The sequence below is a fragment of the Blennius ocellaris genome (genome assembly GCF_963422515.1).
Source record: "Blennius ocellaris genome assembly, chromosome: 7".
NCBI lineage: Eukaryota > Metazoa > Chordata > Actinopteri > Blenniiformes > Blenniidae > Blennius > Blennius ocellaris.
In genome coordinates, this window is record NC_137656.1 from 16,105,110 (window position 1) to 16,123,857 (window position 18,748).

Here is an 18,748-nt window from a genome sequence, read left to right on the forward strand (position 1 = left end):
GACCTGATTTATTTCACAATTCTTCAAAATTGCTTCACCCACTATAATATCCTCCTGTCAGTGAATGCAATCATGCAAAATGGCCACTTTTGTGTTTCTAGTGTTTCGCTAAGCCCAATGCATATTTATGAATACTGTTGTAGAGCCAACCACCCCTGCAATCGTTCAAGGAAATGCACAAGATAAATATATGACCAAAATCTTTAAAAATGACTTCTTGACTAAAGTTTGAGCCACCAAGGACTCCAACTGCTGATTAACAAACGATCACCATGCAGGAAGGGCCCTGCACTAATGCACAGTGGGTGATCAAGGCCCTTCTTCTCTCCTGATGGCAATGCAGCAGGACAATCACAACACTGAGGCATCGATGTAGCAGCAGTTTGAGAGCGGAGTCTGACACTCATAACTTATTGATGGAACCCAGAACAAAAATAAAATGTGATGTAGGGTCAATGGGTGAAGGTCCTGGGATTATCTCCGCTCAGCTTCAAACGGTGTCCATTAGAACAGCAGCTGTCACAAAGTGTTCTCACAGGAACAGAGTCTGAGGAATTGAAAACTGTCAATACAATTAATGGTTGTAAAAATAAGCGAGGGCCAAACTGTGACTGAATCATACCACGCCATTGCTCTTCTGAAAGCCCACGAAGAGAACCAGAATCAAGTAACTGTGGAAGGGAACTATTTTAGATAAAGGCAACAGAACTTCAAAAGATCAAACAGTCATACTTATTGATTGCAATGTTCTGTACCAAGGCTAAAATATGCTTTCTCTTTAAAAGATAAAAGACATATTTTTTGAACAAAGAAATTTCATATTTTGTGAAGAGATCATATTGTAACGATATTTGTTATTTATATATTTAAACAGTATGTTGATGAAATAGCAAAATCAAAAAGAACTAGTTTGAGCACCAGTTTAAACACCCCGGGTGTTTGTTGTATTTCAAACAGTTTGAATCCTCAGGGGTTCTTTTTCTATTTTTCTGTTTTTTATTTTATTTTAAAGCACAGTATTACATTAAATAAAATAAAATAAAATAAAATTAAATTAAATTAAATTAAATTAAAAAAAACCTTGGGATTCAAACTTTTGTCTGAAATACACTCGGGGTGTTTAAACTGGTGCTCACACTGGTTCTTATTAATTTTGCTTTTTCATCAACATACTGTTTAAAGAAAAACAGTGTTATTATCACAATATGATCACGTCACTAAATTAGAATTTTTTTTTGGTTACAATTATTTGATATTTCCCCCCAACTTTCTTATTGTGCATGGGTCTGCAAGGTTACATTATGGTTAGCACTTCAGAGACTTTACCTTGTTCAAGTCCAGAATTTGTGGTCTTTATGTGAGGAGTTTGCTTGTTCTCTCTGTTTTCTTTGTGTGTGTGCATGTCTGTGTGTTTTTATTTAAAACCAGATAATTCAGTTTCCTCCTATAGTCCAAACTATGCATTGTGAGTCCTCTGTTAACTAAAATTACCAGTAGGTGAGAAAGAAAGTACAAGTTTTGTGTCTCTTTGAGATGGACTGGTGTGTCTGGGGGGGAACTCGCCCCAAATCATAGTCAACTATGAGACTTACTTGTTCTCAGAGTTACATGCTTCAACTGTCCGCTGTGAGAAAATTACAGCTCAGACTTGTCTGGGACTTCAGTTCAGTTTATGAGTTTATCTTTGCTGGTTTCTTGTTTTGCCAATGCAGTTTATTTACTCTAATTTAACAATTTGGATAGAAGCAAACTGCCAAATGATATTACAATAAAATCAAATATCACAATATCAAACAATTTGAGCTTATTGAACTTTGAAAAGTTATTGATGATTTAAAATTACTTACTTCTTGGTATTAAGCATTTATCAATACATTTCATGGCAGATTTTCTGCATATTGCTTCCTTCCAGTTCGGTATGAGAACAACACTAACCTATTGTCACCTCTCCAGTAGATAGTGACCTTGTTAGCAATCCACATCCACAGGGTGTGGAGCAACATTAGCATTCTTGCGGAGTCCTATTCATGTCCCCTTAGAATTGAAAGTCCAATATTTACTTTCCTTTTAGCTCTTTAGGGTATTTGGCCAAAAGCAGCTGCAACATTCAGTCAATAAAACGAGAAAAAAAGAGAAAAGAGTAAGGTTACAGGCTGAAAAACTTACACCGATACTGTGGAGTTCTGATGAGTCCAGTGTTATGTCTCATCGGTTTCTCTTCTCACGTCAAATCTGACTGCATTAGAATAATATACTGATGAGAGGAGGTGCATTCAAGAATCCAGCCACACAGTTAGTGTCTTCTCTCTTTATTTCAGTTGTGTAAAACAATGTAAAAGTAGGCTAGGTTTACTTTTACATTGTGTTACATATAAATAAATAAATAAATAAATAAATAAATAAATAAATAAATAAATAAATAAATAAATAAATAAATAAATAAATAAATAAATAAATAAATAAATAAATAAATAAATAAATAAATAAATAAATAAATAAATAAATAAATAAATAAATAAATAAATAAATAAATAAATAAATAAAATAAAATAAAATAAAATAAAATAAAATAAAATAAAATAAAATAAAATAAAATAAAATAAAATAAGAAATCTCATCAAAGTGGAAACCGGGGCCAAAAGTGTAGTCCCATAGGCTACTTCCTGTTCAAATTTTTTTTTACATTTGCTTACAGTTTTATTTCCTTCCAATAATACAATGACGGAGAGGAACTTTACACAGTGATAAACATCACTGAGAATTCATGAAAAGTGGGATGGCACAGATTCAATCAGATTCCCGCCACCCCCCACCGGTACCCACACCATCACGCCCCTCCATGGTGCCATGGACGCTCCACCCCTGCTGTCAGCTCATACTGACCTTCTGCCTCCTAATCAACACAAAACCAATGGGAGAAACACTGCAAATAATCCTTATTATGGCAGAAGTAGCACTCTAGCAGTTGGAGTTATAATTATCATTCAGAGTGAAAGCAGGATCATGTGAGCACTGGCAGAGTTTCCAAGTTCTGGCCCAATGGACAGAGAGTAAACTCCACAGGGGGACTCCCCAGGGAGTGAGACATGCTGGGTTTGAGAGGGGTTATTGGACTGTGCTGTCTCTCTGACTGTGAGCCACTAGGGACCAGAGCAGAGGTGCCTGATGGTGCACTGAAGCCTGAGTGTGACACCTGGGCTGTCTGTCACAGCCACAAACACTGACAATGTGACACTTGACAGGATAGGAGTTGAGGCTGCAACACCAGAAGTCAAGACCCAGCTGACAGTAAGGATGAGAGGCGTGCAGTTCAACTCAATAATTTCCCCGACTCCTTCTTTCATTTTCTTTCTTCTCCTTTCTGCAGGGCTTGTGGCCCTTTAAATAAATCGGGGTCCTGAAGAGGCTGAACCCATCAATTAGAGTCGTCTGATGAGCCTGTGTGTGTGTATTAATCAACAGTGTGAGGCATGTGACAGGCTGAGCGGAGACAGGACGGAGGGCTGCTGTGCCAGAGAGCTTTAAGAGCAGCTCTGACGAACAAGCTCTTAAGATGAATTTCCCAGTCTGCATCACTAAACTAAACTGATATCCAATTATGTTCCCCACATCGACAAGCTAACAGAGCAGCTGTGAGCGCAAAGGCTCGCAGTGTCAGAATTGGCCAGGCACAAGGCAGAGAAACCCAGGACCTTGAAGGAGATGTCACAAGGAGGCCGGAGTCAGCCGCTTGAGTGAGCGATGGTCCACACGCTTGCCTGAAAGCATGACATTGCCGAAGGGGGAAAAACACCATTTTATCATTCAGTGCGATTCGCACCCTCTCTCCCTGTCAAACATGCCATATGTCCCCGTCACAGGTCGTCTTGCTGGCTTATCGAGTGTGACAGGGCTATTCACACACTGCTCCCAATCAGACACCATCTCCTCCAGAAAAAAAAAAAAAAATCACCACTATAGCACAGTGACGGGCTGTCAGGCAGAGGGCACCAACCTCCACAGGGCCTTGGCTGAGAGTCTGCCCATCTGGGAGAAAGGGGCAAAGGCCAGGGGTTACAATGGGAGACACAGTGCAGGCATTCGCACATGCATACACCTCATGCACACTGCTGCTGGCACTTTTTTGATGTTCTTCAGTCCTCAATGAGGCAGTGTTGCCTCGAGTGATACCATGCAAAATTCCCTTTCTAATGGTTTTCCAACAGTAATCTGGGTCCCCACACCTGGAATGACTCCCCAGAACTGAAGAAGGTCTGTCATCTCTCTCCCTGGCTTGTTTCATTTTTGAATAAATGTGTGCTACAACGATCGAATCAGAAATTAAACCCTAAATTGTATCATGGGGGATTTAGCCAATCCCAATCAGGGGAGGCCCTCTCTTTTACTCCTCCCACATTTAGGCAACTCTGCTCTAACACATGTCTTCCCAAGATGGGCATGTGTGGGCGGAGTCAGCTGAGCTCACACAAACACAGCAGATTCTGAATGCAGCTCATGTGACAATCAAAGCAAACCTGAATTTGGAGTAATAAACTTTCAAATACAACATTTTTGGTCCAACAAGACCCATATGAAATTGTTGAGATCTGTATAATATGACCCCTTTAAACGAAAGTAAGAACACATGTCAAGCTGAACTTTCATCCAAAGTGTGGTTCATACAGCTTTTTAAATAAGGAAGATTATGACACAATAAAATAAAATAGAAACAAGAGGAACAAGAAGGGACATTTTTTTTTTTAAATCACAATTTGCCAAATTTGTCAGAAACAATAATCAAATTTGGGAACTGGAGCATCAAATACCTTTACTGATACTGCTGTGTTGTTTTCTGTGCTTTTTTTATATATATATATATATTTTAGGTGTTTTATCTTATTGTATGCAGACTTCCTTTTCTTTTTTCCTTTTTTTTAAAAACTTGAGTCTCACATAAAGCAGTAGACAGCAGGTATAACTCACCGTCCTCCATTGCTGTTGCTTTTGTGTACCATACAAATGGTGCCACAGGAATCTTGGGTCGTCTTGCTTTGAAGACCTGTAATAGAAATTGACAGAGGAGAGTATAAGTGAGTAGTGCAAAGACTAAATGAAATGTGCCTAAAGTGGCAAACACAGTTCATATACATCGTTAAAAAACAAAGTGATCCCAGTGCACTATTACTAAAACATACATACAGCTTCAATGGATGAAACATTTCAAGCAAGGAAACTTTGACAAATCAGTGTAAAAACAAAACTGCTATTGTTCTGTATGAAACGCTGTCTGAGTGCACAGAGAAATACATTTCACAGTATAGTGGAGATCAATGTGACCGTCTAACAAGTCATTTACCTGACAGGAAGCAAAAGCATTTAAACCTCATGAGGGACTTTGCACTGGGACCTGATCACCGGCCTATTTTCCTATGCACCAGACCATAGGAGCCCCTCATGTGTTATGCTGATCTGAGATTACAGGTCAGGATGACCAAAGGTGACCGAAATCCTTCTGTGAGCATGGATCTCTGAGCTTTGAGGAAAATGATCTGCATGTCTCGATGCGCTCGTGGAGCTGGAAAATGTTTACTTTGATGCCAAAGAATCTCGCTGGTACTTAGCCACTTGGCTACAAACACAATAACACTGCAGATGCTGAATATATTCACTAAGTGAGCAATCAGTTGCAAAGTGGGCTGAAAATTGCACTTATCACCTCCCTCTGCCTCCCCCCATGATGATATGCATAGAGAAGTAAATCAGAGAGCAAACGAAGGAGCAGAGGGGCCAAAAGAGAAGTGGTATCACCTGATCGGTCTTATCTTAAAAAGCAGCAGGATGTGGCAACTCCACTCTTCAGAAAAAGAGATAGAACCCTCCTGGCACATTTTTATAAGAAAGATTTCTGTGAAATGATTGCTAATCTATGCAAAAAAAGCAATCAGTGACTCATTCATAATGCATGAGCAACGAGATACCAATTTTGCAACGCTTTTAGATTATTAGATGTTATCGTGAATGCAGCAGATGAAATATGAACACACCTACCTGTCCCATTGTAATTACATGACTGCACCGGTCCAGAGATACAGTGCGAGAAGGGGGGATGTGTAGAAAGAAACATCCAGGAAGACAGACAGAACATCAGATAGAACATCCATTACTATCTGACTGCAGATAGCTTGAGATGGGAATATTTGTTTCTAACAGCTTTATGTATCCATTTGTGCCATGATTTATCAACCTAAAAGCTGTGGTTTTAAGTACATTTGGCTGACATTTTAATGGTCCATCAATCACACGGTGTCATGTGGTAACATTTTGAGATCATCCTCCTCCCCGAGCCTCTGAGGAGCAAATAAAAAAATAAAAAAATAACTGAATCCAATAAATTGGCTGCAATCCCAGGGAAATGATGAGAACCTATTTCGAATTCAAAGCAAGTTCAAAGTATGAATGTTAGATAAGCTGCTTCTCAAATTAATGCAAATCAAATTTCATTTAGGATGTTTTTGTTCTATATAGACAGTCATACTGAATATATTTCGGCACCAGTATCGAAGCAGCAGTTTAAAGTCTGACATAAATATATTCCTGTTAGAATTGAAGGGGTTCAGATTATTTCATGCAGTGTGTTCTTAAAGTCAGAGAGGAGACCTTAATGCACATTAATAACAAAGAGAATGTAATTAATTCTAACAAATCTTTACTTGGGAGACACAAAATAGTCCTTTATTTCTCAATTTCTATTTTGCCGTATACTGAACATACTGTTTTTCTCCTTTCTTATTTGTCTTCCAGGAATGCAGGAAAATGTGACAATTGGTGACCATTCTTACTTATAATTATTAATACTTTGTGCTTTTCACACAAACCACTGAGCAAATCTGGAGCAAATTTTTAATGGAACGTGCAACATATTCCCCCAGAAATGATCTTGATGAAAGAAGGTTTTAAGCTGCTGCAACTGCTTGGCAATCAACGTGCAAATGTCATGCAACAGCTGTATGACAATTCTTGATCATATAAATACCAGGTTGTTTGAGACGATTACAGACATCTGCAATGACTTGGAGTGTAAAAAATAAACTAGGGCGGGTGGTGCACTGGTTGGTGTTCCCCCACCCAGACTCTAAAAACAGTGTTCAGGTTAACTGGTGTGTGTGTGTGTGTGTGTGTGTGTGTGTGTGTGTGTGTGTGTGTGTGTGTGTGTGTGTGTGTGTGTGTGTGTGTGTGTGTGTGTGTGTGTGTGTGTGTGTGTGTACACGCGCACCCTGGTTGGATCAGCTCCAGCCTGAGTTGAATAGCGCAATGCTGAAGATGGATAAATACAGATGTTTAGGGATATTTTGTAAATCCCCTCACAAATTATGTTCCAATTGGTCACAGTCCAGTGTAAGAGTGCAATAGGAGCTTTACGAATGAAGCGTAAAACCTGTGGTGAGTCTTGACCTTACCAATCTGTTTGGTGTTTCCAGCACACTCTTCCATTCAACTGGTCCCACATGAGGAAGGGAGACGGGCAGAATAAAACACCCTTTTCTTCTTCCTTCTTCTATTTAAACATTGAAAAAAAGAGGCCTCACTTTTTTTCTTTTTTTTTTAACTTGAGTGTTAACGTGTCTGGATAGCACCTGGAAGCCTTGTGAAAAGCACTGACAGATTTCAGACTTTTACATTCTGGGCAACTTCGACACAAGGGATTTGCTCTTAAAACGGAGCACGGCGAGGATGAAGGGTGGTATAAAAATCAATAAGGCTTTTCAAAGGCAACATGAAAAACCAGCGCCTTAGCCTGCAATTAAACAAGAGCGCTCCTGGCACTGAGGGATGACAGAGTTTGTTGTAGGTGCCTTAGACTTCACAGGATCAATTACAGGATCAATACAATGACATGATACAATTCCATGATGGAAACTGAGATGTGAATTGGAGCTGCTCTATGTCATGTGTTTCAAATGTTTACAATAATACAGCTCATGCACTGTGGGCTTGTTCCACAGTCGTGAAAAGAAACCTGCTAGACCAAACACATCCACAGGTGTAAACCTCATTTGAAATATTATATCCAAGTTGAGAACAATTGAGAAAAGGTTTGCCATCTGAGGAATGAAAGTGGTCAAAGCACAACCCTGAAGGAACATGAGACAATGAGTCAAATAGGAGGAAAAACATCAACAAACCAAGGGGGGAAAAAAACCAAAACAGCGAGGACATACTTCTTGGTGTGGGGTTAAAAAACATCCTGACCCACTTTGAGAAACCCTCTGCTGAATGATTTGCATTTTTCACAGGATATACTCATTAAAGTCAGTATTTAAGATGAGAGTCAAAGGTATGTTAAACTGGAGTGGATGTGGATGCATCATAGCAGCTGCATCAAAAGTCAGTATACTGACTCAGTAATAGGCTGAATAAGTGAATAAGCTACGCCATTACATTTTTTTTTAATCTAAACCATAGAAGCGCAAAAACAAATTAGTGCTTTTAATACTCAAGTCATTTTAAAATGGGGGAACATCTCAAAAAAGTCGTGAACATTATTTTGAACAAGAAACTGCATTTCTCTAAGTGTTGGTAAGTGTAAAATTAAATCTTCTTGAGGTCTTTGACAGCGCCCTTGTACCCTGCCGTCTTGATCGGACCCCTACTACTAACACCAGCCGCCAACCCCCCCACTTACCGAAAGGGCAAACACCCCCAGGAGGATCGTACAGCTCATCATGACGGAGAGGAGCTCATGATGTTGATGTTCCCTCTGTCATTGTGTCCGGATGAGTGCGGGGAGAGAGGACGGTCGCACAAATCCTCCCTGCTGTGGCCAACTCTGCCTCGTTTCTCAGCACAGACATCGAGGCACAGAACAATCAAGTCATTCAGAGGTTGATATATATGTAAATGTATAAAATCCTGCAGATTTCAGACACTGAAATCTCATCAGTCAAATCAGCCGGCATCTTCATGATATAGCTTGTCAGTCAGGTCCAATTCTGTATTCAAACTTAATGGGTCCTGACAAGCATTTCGCCCGTCGACAGTGGACCAGAGGGAATGTGCCACAGTGAGCATGACCACTCAGCAAATTCACATTAAACATTTTATTCCTCCTGCTTGGACGAAATGAATTATTCATCCACGATTCTCTCACATTGATCCATCCAGACAAAACTCCCTCAAACCCCAAAACATTAAATGTTAAATGATTCGTACATCCACCTCCTCACTGCTGGGACAGCACACCGGATTCACTGTATCTCTCTCATTCTGACATTCTCCCTCTATCCTTGACCTCTTTTCCTCACTCCCCCTGTTATCTGAAATAATCTCAGGCCCTCCTTAGATTCTATTCATCAGAGCAGAAAGAAGAAGGCGCTGACATTGATATATATATAAAAAAAATAATAATAATACCATCTGTGCCTTGCAGGGCCAAAAGGAGTGAGAGAGAATGAGACAGAAAAGAAAGAGAGGGGCTTCAAATAAAACTCGCCGTTGTCTCCTTCTTGTCCCCCCTCGTCAATGCCATTTCAATTGAAAAGCGCAGTGGTAATTAAATTCCAGCAGGGGTTAGGGGCAACTGTGCGGCACGCTGACGGGGGGCTGCCCCGACATAAAGATGACACAATTCAAGAGGACAGAGGAGGGCGCTGGGCGGAAAAGGAAGGGAGGGTGACAAATGTCGTTTATTCACGTACACTGCCAGATTTGTACTCCTCAATCTTCATGACATTTAAAAAATAGAAAATGAAATGGATATTCAAACTCAACCGAATCCCACAATGACCTTTTCTCCAAATCAGGGATATTCTAAACAGATCCGTCTTCCGCATCTGCGGCATTTGCAGAATATTTTGTAATGCTTAGGAGGATGAGCGATTACGTGGAGAAGACTTTGGAAAAGCTGCTCTGTGTGTGTGTGTGTGTGTGTGTGTGTGTGTGTGTGTGTGTGTGTGTGTGTGTGTGTGTGTGTGTGTGTGTGTGTGTGTGTGTGTGTGTGTGTGTGAAGGACACTGGATGTTGTTGATTCACATTATAGTGGCGCTAATCCACAGACTCCATAGGGGCCACACACTCCTGCTGTCCCCCTTTCCCTGTCCTCTATTAGCGAAACAAAACAACCCGTCTGTCTTTAACTGCGGAAAACAAAACCACATCACAGAGACAAGTATGCATTGCCAAAATATGTTAGAAATATAAGACACTCTTAGAAGAAATTGAGCGGACATAATAAAAAAATCTCCACAAATCATTTATGTTTGAAATTAAACAGCAAAATAACACTGAATGCTCAGACAAAATTTTACAAGACATGAATCCGTGTTAATAATTTCACAAGAATGATGCCACTCACATGTAATTAATTCTCTGAATACATTTCCGCCAGCTTGTCATTTCCAACTATCGTTCCATACGAAATCAAATAAAAAAAAAAATCCATCCATTATTGTATATTTCAGAGTGTAAAAAAAGCATGAACACGAAACCAATTTAAATGATGGCTTTAAAAATCTGGGGGGAAAATGCAACTCAGCCCAACCAGTGAGTCTCTTGCACATCAATCAATTTTATCATGGCCTTGTCTTCTAAATCAAACCTTACAAAAGCCATTGATGCGACTCTGATGCCCCCTATTGGACAACAATATCAGTGCATGAGATTAGCTCTAAGTTCCAGTTACTTGGCCTGAAACAAACTGCATAGTTGACTTGCTGGTTTTACAATAGTAATAGATTTATTTTCCTTCAGTCAGGAAAACCCAAACTTAATATTCATGGTGACTCAGTCCTTCTGTGCTCAGTGTGAGACCCCTCCAGGTTCACTCAGCCCTCTTCAGGAGTCCAGCATACCTCCGAGTGTTGAGTTAACAGCACCAAAGAGTCAAACGGTGCTCCTGTCCTCCGGTTCACCCTTTAGGTGAGTCTCAGTAACGGTTTAAAATCTCCAGGATATCCTGTTTTACAGTAACAGGTGCGTGCTGCTGGACGCCCGGCCCACCGATGCTCGTTTCCCAGCAGTCAAATCCGCAATCTCTCAAGTCTTGCACTGTGCTCTGGACCACCGAGGAGTCCGTTTCTACAAAACAAACAAGTCATCATAAGGTCATGTCAGCATTTGTAATAGAATTGAAAAAACAAAACCACTTACTGCGTTTGAAAGAGCAGACTGATGCAAAGCCAGGAATTTATATCAAAATTATTGCTAACAGTGCTATCAAGCTAAATAATACCGACACATACAAAAAAATAAGACTTCTTGTTATTTGTGTGATTGGACCAACCACCAGGTGGTTCCCTCTGTAATATACAGTAGAAAATGATCCAAAACCCAGCAAGTTCAACAGAAGTTCCACATAAAAACACAACTGCCCAGAGATACTGATGCTACTTGCATGTCCAGATAAAAATCATACTTTCCTCTTAATATCTTATAAGTACAAAGAAGGAACAACTTTTTTTCCCCTATCATCTCTGCATGCCTTGTTTTGCAGATGCTCACATTGCTTCAGAGTTAACAGATATATCACAATCCACTTAAAAACATAGTCCACAGACCAAAATACATGCAAAGAAAACAAATCGAGATCAATTTAGCATCTATTTGGAGGCTTTTAAACTTATTAGGATTCAGTATGCTGCGGGCGTAAACAAAGACTGAACTTGCAGGTTCTTTGCCTGTTTGCTTTATCAAAGAATAATGCAGCGGCTCCTCATAACCATTTGCACAGTAGGCCCAGCACCGGAGAGGCCTCATGCTTGTGCTGCCTGATCATCATTTCCTGCCACTCAAATAGTTGTTTCTGAGACGTAGACAAGAAGTGTTTGAGAAAAACTGAATATTTGCTGTCAGCGGGAGTCTGACAGTTTGACTCATCAAAACTTCCACATCAAATCCAATTCATCACGAGACAAATCTAATCAAATATTCAGTCTCACCTTAACCAAACAAGGGAACTGTTTGAACTACATGGCATGCATAAATAAATGAATAATTACAAAAGCAGGGAAACAAAAGCATTGAAAAAATAGAAATAGAAAAAAATCTAGAAAGAAATTAAAAAAACAACCTAGAAAGATATTTAGAATGAAATCTCGGAAGAAATCTGGAAATCTCGAAAGAAAAGAATGTAGAACGAAATCTGCAAAATCTAGAAAGAAAGAAATCCAAAACAAAATCTGGAGGAAAATTATGGGGGGGGGGGGGGGGGGGGGCAGGCACACACGATATCTAGAAAGACATCTCAAAATCTAGAAAGAACGAACTCTAGAAAGAAATCTCGAAAGAAAGTAGGCAGTCATGAAAAACACTGGCCGACCTGGTCTCAGGAGTGTGATGCCGCAGCCTCCTCCCCCTGCACCGGTCAGCTTGCTGTGGAGGCCCCTGGCCAACGTGACCCGGCAAAGAGTGTCCAAGGTGGGGTGTCCCACCCCCATCACACTCAGATGATGCTGGTTAATGTCAATGAGCTCCTGTAAATAAAAAAGCGCAGCCGTGATTGATACCTGCCGCTCCTGTGCAGATGTGAATATAGACTGACTGAATACAAACTTAATTTTAATATCAAATGCTACATTTAAATAACAGACATCACCTCCAGGATGTGGTAGTGCTCTCCTGTGATGGGCTCACACGTCATTTCTGACAGGACTTTCTCACAAGTGCAGGAAATGGCATCGACTGAGTCAAGCACAGGGCCCATGATGGAAGGAAACTACAGGAGAGGAAAACAAAGAATGCTAACAACAGCAAATGTCGCTTGTGTAAAAAAATAACAAGTATGTGCATGTTGTGTAAAAATGCCAGCAGTTTTATTGATGGTTACGATTTATACAAATCCGGATTGAAAAATGTCAGGTTACACTTTGGCCTGATCACAACACTGCCATAACACCACCCCGGCCCGTCACCGTCTGAGGCAGAAATCGGCACACCTGCTGGTGTCACCAAGGCAACAGCACACAAGGGTGCTGGCTAAGAGTTTAATTTTAATATTTTATGAAGGCACTCAATGCCACGCTCAAGAGTATCTGCCATGCAAAAGCACCTCCCATTATATTAATTACAGTGTCGGCAAGTAACACACGGGGGAGGAAGAAACCATTTAGTACCTTGTTAATTTTGTCCTTCACCCTGGCAACAAGTACCTTGGTGCTACGTGGTACCTTCGTGTTAGTGAGGAGGATTCTTAATAACGGCACCCTGAAGGCAAAACAGACAGATCAGAGAGTTCAAGCAAACAAGGTATCACTCTTATTACTTTTACCCAGGCAATATTTGTTTTGTGTGATCACCAAAGTATGCTGTGCTCCCACTAATTGACTCTTAAAATGATACCAAATTAAGAAAAGTTAATCGGCAGTAGCACCTGCTCAGTGGTATTATCTTCCCAGCCAAGAATCTCAGCATGCCTCCTACATTAAAAGGAAAACCAAGAATCATTAAAGAGAATAATGATCAGACAATAATGAACAGTGGCGCAACAATATTCAGATATTTCCGTAAAGAGTGATGCGTTTCACAGAGGCAGGTAATCCACCATATGTTACAGCATGGCATGCTGGATAATGTCAGGACTCACCCCACGTTCCCACAGCGTTGTCAACTCCTGAAGGATTACCATGGATGATGATCTCGCCTTTGAAAGCCCAGCTGTTGATTAGCTCGAGGTCCTCTTGACACCACCTGCAGCCATTTAGAAATCTAAAGAGGAGACCTGTACTCTACTTTTCTCAGTGACCTCTCCATCCTTGACGTAAACACCGAGATACTCAAAAGCAACATGGCTGCATGTTTGCCAATTATAATCTCATGTTTAATGAGCCAACAATTAAATTTTAAATCAACTTTGCAGCACAGCACAAGTCCTTTATACCTTACTCTAATGTTCACATTGGAAGATTGATTCTCTTTTTTAGCATTTTTACATGGAAACAATACTAATTGAATACAAATATCATGAATAAGCATATGAAAAGCAGTGTTTGTGTGCTTTTTGCTGTGTCAATTGATATATATAATAATAATAAGAATAATAAGAATAATATAATTGATAATAACAATAATAATAACTATTTATAAGGCACCTCTCTAAACATGATATGGTGCATGTGATACACAGATATACATGAGAGGTGTATTAGAGGTGGTGGCTTAAGGATTTGTGTGCTAAAAAAATGTCAAATTTATTTCTTTAAAAATGCTCCGACACTTTCGAGAGTCCAGAGAAGACAAACAAATCAGAGAGGGCTCCACAGTCTTTTAGAGACAATGTTGTGGGGGAAAATTGTATCCAATCAAAATATCTATACACGGTATCACCACCAATATACAAATGTTTGACTTCTTTTTCTTTTTTTTTTACATTTCTTGGTTAATTCTCCTAAAATGTAACTGTATTAATAAGATTTGTCTGCTTAAGGCAACTATCATGGTTTCTGTTAGCATGTGAATGTAACTGTGATTGACCTTCAGCTATTTACAAAGTTGTTGTTCATGGTCTTTTTTCTAAAACTCAGGCTGAAGCAGGTCATGTTAAAATATTTGCACTGCAAGGCATCCATAAAATACAACACAAAACTAATCCCTCACCATTAACCCACCTGATCGTATTTATGTAAAACAGAGACATACAAAAGCACGCTCATTGTTGATGATGATTACCTGCTGGTATGATCCGACTCTTTGAGGGGAGAGGGAATAACTCCACTTGCACAGAGCAGAGCTGCAGCTAAACACACGGAGAAAGCGGCGCTGGACCCCAGACCTGCTCCAGTGGGCAGCTCGGACCACACAGACACCGTCAGGCTGGGGAGCTCGCTGGGGAATAACCAGAAAGACTGAGCTCCTGTTTTTATGCCCTGAAAAATAGCCGTTTATGAGTTGGATTTTAAAATGACCACGATTACTTTTTGTACCACGCTTAAAAAAAAAAAAAACATTAGATGGCAGTTACATTCCATACTTTATGTGTATGTGTATGTGTACACTACTATCTGCAACAGAAACTCACTTGACATTTCTGTCAATGTCTGTCAGGGAAGCTACTTTTGGGCAGAAAGGAGAATACTCTAAACTAATTGTCCAGCTCTTCTCTCGAGGGAAAAACACATCCAGACTTGTTAAAGGGTGCAGAGTGGCCCAGTGCCAGACTCTCATTAGTGGCCATGCTGTCAGAACCCATCACCTCTCTCAGACACGCCAGCACCGTGTCAGTGCCGATTAAACCTCTGGACAACCTGCAGCTCTAATGTTCCTGAGCATCTTACCGGAGACGCTGAAACTTAACAACCAGCCTTTCCACTCATCTCTACTTACTATTTTTATTTTGAAGAGTAGAGTTTGTTTTTTTTGTTGTTTTTTTTTGTTTTATATCTCCATGAGCGCATTAACTAACATAACTTTGAAAATAGATCTTTCATTAAGAGCTGACAAACAGTAAAACACAGCAGAAAAAAAAAAAAAACATCAGTCTGTCCCAGGGCAGCCGTGGCTACAATACATAGTTTAGCACCATCCGAGTATGGAGTGAATGAATAATGCAATGTACCGGTAAGCACTTTGAGTTCCCAGCTATATAAAAGCCATTGATTGAAATCTAAACTGCCCGTAGGTGTAAATGTGTGTGTGACCGAGATGGACGAGTGATGTGGTCAGAGTGTCCCCCACGTTTGCCCAAAGGTTCATGTGAATGCAAGTCTCTGGACTGGCGACCTGTCCAGGTTGTATCCTGCTCTCGCTCATTATATGCTGGGATTGGCTCTATTGCTCTGTGACCCTGCACAGGATCAAGTAGTATAGAAACTGGATGGATGGAAGACGGCAGTAAATAATGACATGAAAGTAAAAAATAACCCTTTCAAGGTCTTGAATCTTTTGTTTTTCAACTCTAAGAAAAGAACCAAAGACAAACTTTTTCAGGATTCAGATTCAACGCGATTCAAACAGACACTAAAGTTTATCTAAAGTGGGGTTGTTATTGAAAAATAATGTATCATAGAAAATAAATCGACTTGGGAAATGATATCAGTTTGTGTACACACACTCACTTCAAATATGAATCACAAACATTTCCATGCTTCACCTTTAAGGCACCAAACTCCATTGATAGATACGACAACTGACAGAACAGAGATTCTGTTGCTACGATGGAAATCAAGCATCGAGACTGAAAGCAGTGGAAGAAATGTGCATCTGTCCAGGCATCCATCTTCTAAGCTGCTGAAGCCAACTTTTGCAAGGGGAAGGCAGGGTACACACTGGGCAGGTCAGCAGTCCATCACACAGCAAACTTAGAGAGTCAAAGTACGACACACACTCACATTTATACCTATGGGGAAGTTTAAATTCACCAACTTATCTCAAATGATTGTTTTTGAACTATGGGAGGAAACCTACACAATAGAAAGAACAGACTCCCCACACTTATCACCTGAGCCCACCCAGACTACATCTATGCATATATTAGTCACTGTTAAGCCTTCTACATGTTAATATTGACTTATTTAATTTAATTTCTGACTTATTTGATATTTTAACATTATATTATATTCATTCCATCCATGTTCCATTCTGTGTTGAGCAATGAAGTGAAATCATTTCTAAATAGTTTCTATTAATAAGGTATGTCCCTTCCATGCTATTCTATTCTACCACAGTGCAAGTGTATAGAACCAAATGCGTCAATGTCAAGACATTTGGCATTTGATCTGGCAATCCCTTCATAATCACTGCACAGAGGATATACAATTTCAGTTTTTGGAAAACATGACAGGTCATTTGAATAAATTCATGAATGTCTGCTTTGAAGAATGATTCTTAAGTGTTAGAATAACCGAAAGAAGAAAAGTCTTCAGTAACACCCCTTGTTGTCCTGCCAAGTAAAATTAGTTTTTTCACATAGGCTTTGGGACAGAATTATAACCTCACCATTTCCACCAAAAAAACTGCACTTCATATTACACAACCCTTTTAATATACTGGAGACCTACAATTCCTTTCCCTCAACAATCCATCTGGAAACATAGTTGCGGAAACATAGTTGCGTTTCACACCTCGACTCTCCCTCACAAGTTTACTCAGTAACTGTGAGTGAGAAGATACAGTTGCAGCAGTCATTGCCTGCAAGTACCAAAAGTGTTGAATTTTCTGACACTGTTGCATTTCATTGCCTGTTGAAGACAATCAGCAAGGACACATCACATTATTAACTGTTGGTGCATTGTTTCTCAAAGACGGCTCACACTGGATTGTCAGGAAAATAAAGTTACTGATCAAAAACCAACAGAAACGCTTCGAAACTCAATTCACTTTGATTAGAGTCTGGATGTTTCATAGATTTTTTTTTTTTTTGTAACTAACCAGAGGTGGAAGTTACACATTGTAAATACTGACATTACTGTAATTAAGGTATTCGTACTACCATCAAACCTATGTTTCTGCTCACACCTTGTAATCTATTTAAATACCTTTGAAATTATAAGTCCTCATTTAAATGTAGTAGGAGTTCAGTGGAAATGTTCTGTACTTGTTAAACATCTTGAAGACAGAAATGTAATTTCAGTCATCACACATAACTCCACTCACCTCAAAGCAAACAGTGAGAGATAGATGTACAGGAAGGCCAGAGTAGCCATGTTGCAAGAATCCGAGTTTCCATCGGCTATACCAACAAACTCACGCAGGATCCTCACAAGTTCTCCATCTAAGCGCTGTACCTCATCGCTCTTACCTCGAAACACAAGGCAAAAGGCATTTCAGAACACAACACTTATTCTGACGGAATATGAAAGAAACTTGACAGTAAAAATGAAAATAATCTAAATGTCTGCAATAGCATGGGATCAGCTGCCTAATTTACCAACAACCAACACAAAGAACATCTTGGCATGTATTACACAGTGAGAAGCATACATTTGTTGCAACAGGAGAGAAACGGTATTTGTAGATGCTTGTGACCTGTGTTTCAATCATGTCCTACCACGGAAATAAGGAACAAGCTGCCTCAGTTCAGACACGTCCCAGCTCATGAATATGTCGATATTGGGGAGGTTGATGCTGACTTTGCTGGTGGTGGTGGCTTCCAATCGCAAGTACGTTCTCAGGTTCAAACTTACAGCAAGAGCCACCTATGGTGAAGACAAAGACAAAGCATGCAGGGGATTCATAATGTGAGAGGCAGAACAAATACAATAGCTTATCAAAACCATGAAAGATACGTTCCTCTTAAAAAAGTTTGAATATATGAAGGACTTTGGGGTTCAGCCATCCATTGTAGTCTTAGTTTTTATCATAGAGCCCCCCAAAAATATAACTGCCTCCCTTGATACCTGATTTGGTCTGTCTTCAGTTCAAAGTAGGTTTTGTGTGCTCTTTAAGGAACACTGACTGGCACTGAAATCAAAGCATCATTTGTTGTGCCATTTGCTGTAGATTTAGCCTGGTTGTTTACCTTTCCATGAACGACGGCATGCTCTCCGTGCAGGATCGCCTTCCCAGGAGCAGACACGTAGATCTCCTTCACTTGCATTTCCGTGACAGTGTCCAAGTGTCCAGCCTGCAGACTGAACCCACACTTCCAACTTTTCACTGACAGTGACCAGGAAGCCCAGCGAGCCTTAATCCTCTCAACCAGCGGCAGGCGACGGCTCTTCCTCAAAATGTCACGCCTTCAATTAACTTTCCGAGAGTGCCAGGAGCTTAACAAACCATTTTTACGGACAATACCGAGATGTCGTAAATGCTGACTGTCTATTGCACGATATGGTTTAACAGT

General features: G+C 40.1%; 1 protein-coding gene across 1 annotated transcript; it reads right to left on the bottom strand.

Annotated features, from left to right (window-relative positions):
* Positions 1-10,207: 10,207 nt before the first annotated feature.
* Positions 10,208-18,610, bottom strand: mvk (mevalonate kinase). The gene is made up of 10 exons (XM_080499683.1): positions 18,425-18,610; positions 17,954-18,101; positions 17,560-17,704; positions 14,638-14,793; positions 13,556-13,659; positions 13,343-13,388; positions 13,086-13,176; positions 12,569-12,688; positions 12,293-12,446; positions 10,208-11,052 (listed from the first exon to the last, which is right to left on the bottom strand). The coding sequence occupies exons 1-10, from the start codon at positions 18,500-18,502 to the stop codon at positions 10,901-10,903; spliced, it is 1,194 nt and encodes a 397-aa protein (XP_080355809.1). The 5' UTR covers positions 18,503-18,610; the 3' UTR covers positions 10,208-10,900.
* Positions 18,611-18,748: the final 138 nt, after the last annotated feature.

What these genes read in the sequence shown, in the direction of transcription:
- mvk (XM_080499683.1), bottom strand. Translation starts at nt 18,502, where the DNA reads ATGCAAGTGAAGGAGATCTACGTGTCTGCTCCTGGGAAGGCGATCCTG. An exon ending in GCTTGTTCCTTATTTCCGTG is followed by an intron (nt 17,705 to 17,953) that starts GTAGGACATGAT and finishes TTGTGTTTCGAG; the next exon opens with GTAAGAGCGATGAGGTACAG. An exon ending in AGCACTACCACATCCTGGAG is followed by an intron (nt 12,447 to 12,568) that starts GTGATGTCTGTT and finishes TTTTATTTACAG; the next exon opens with GAGCTCATTGACATTAACCA.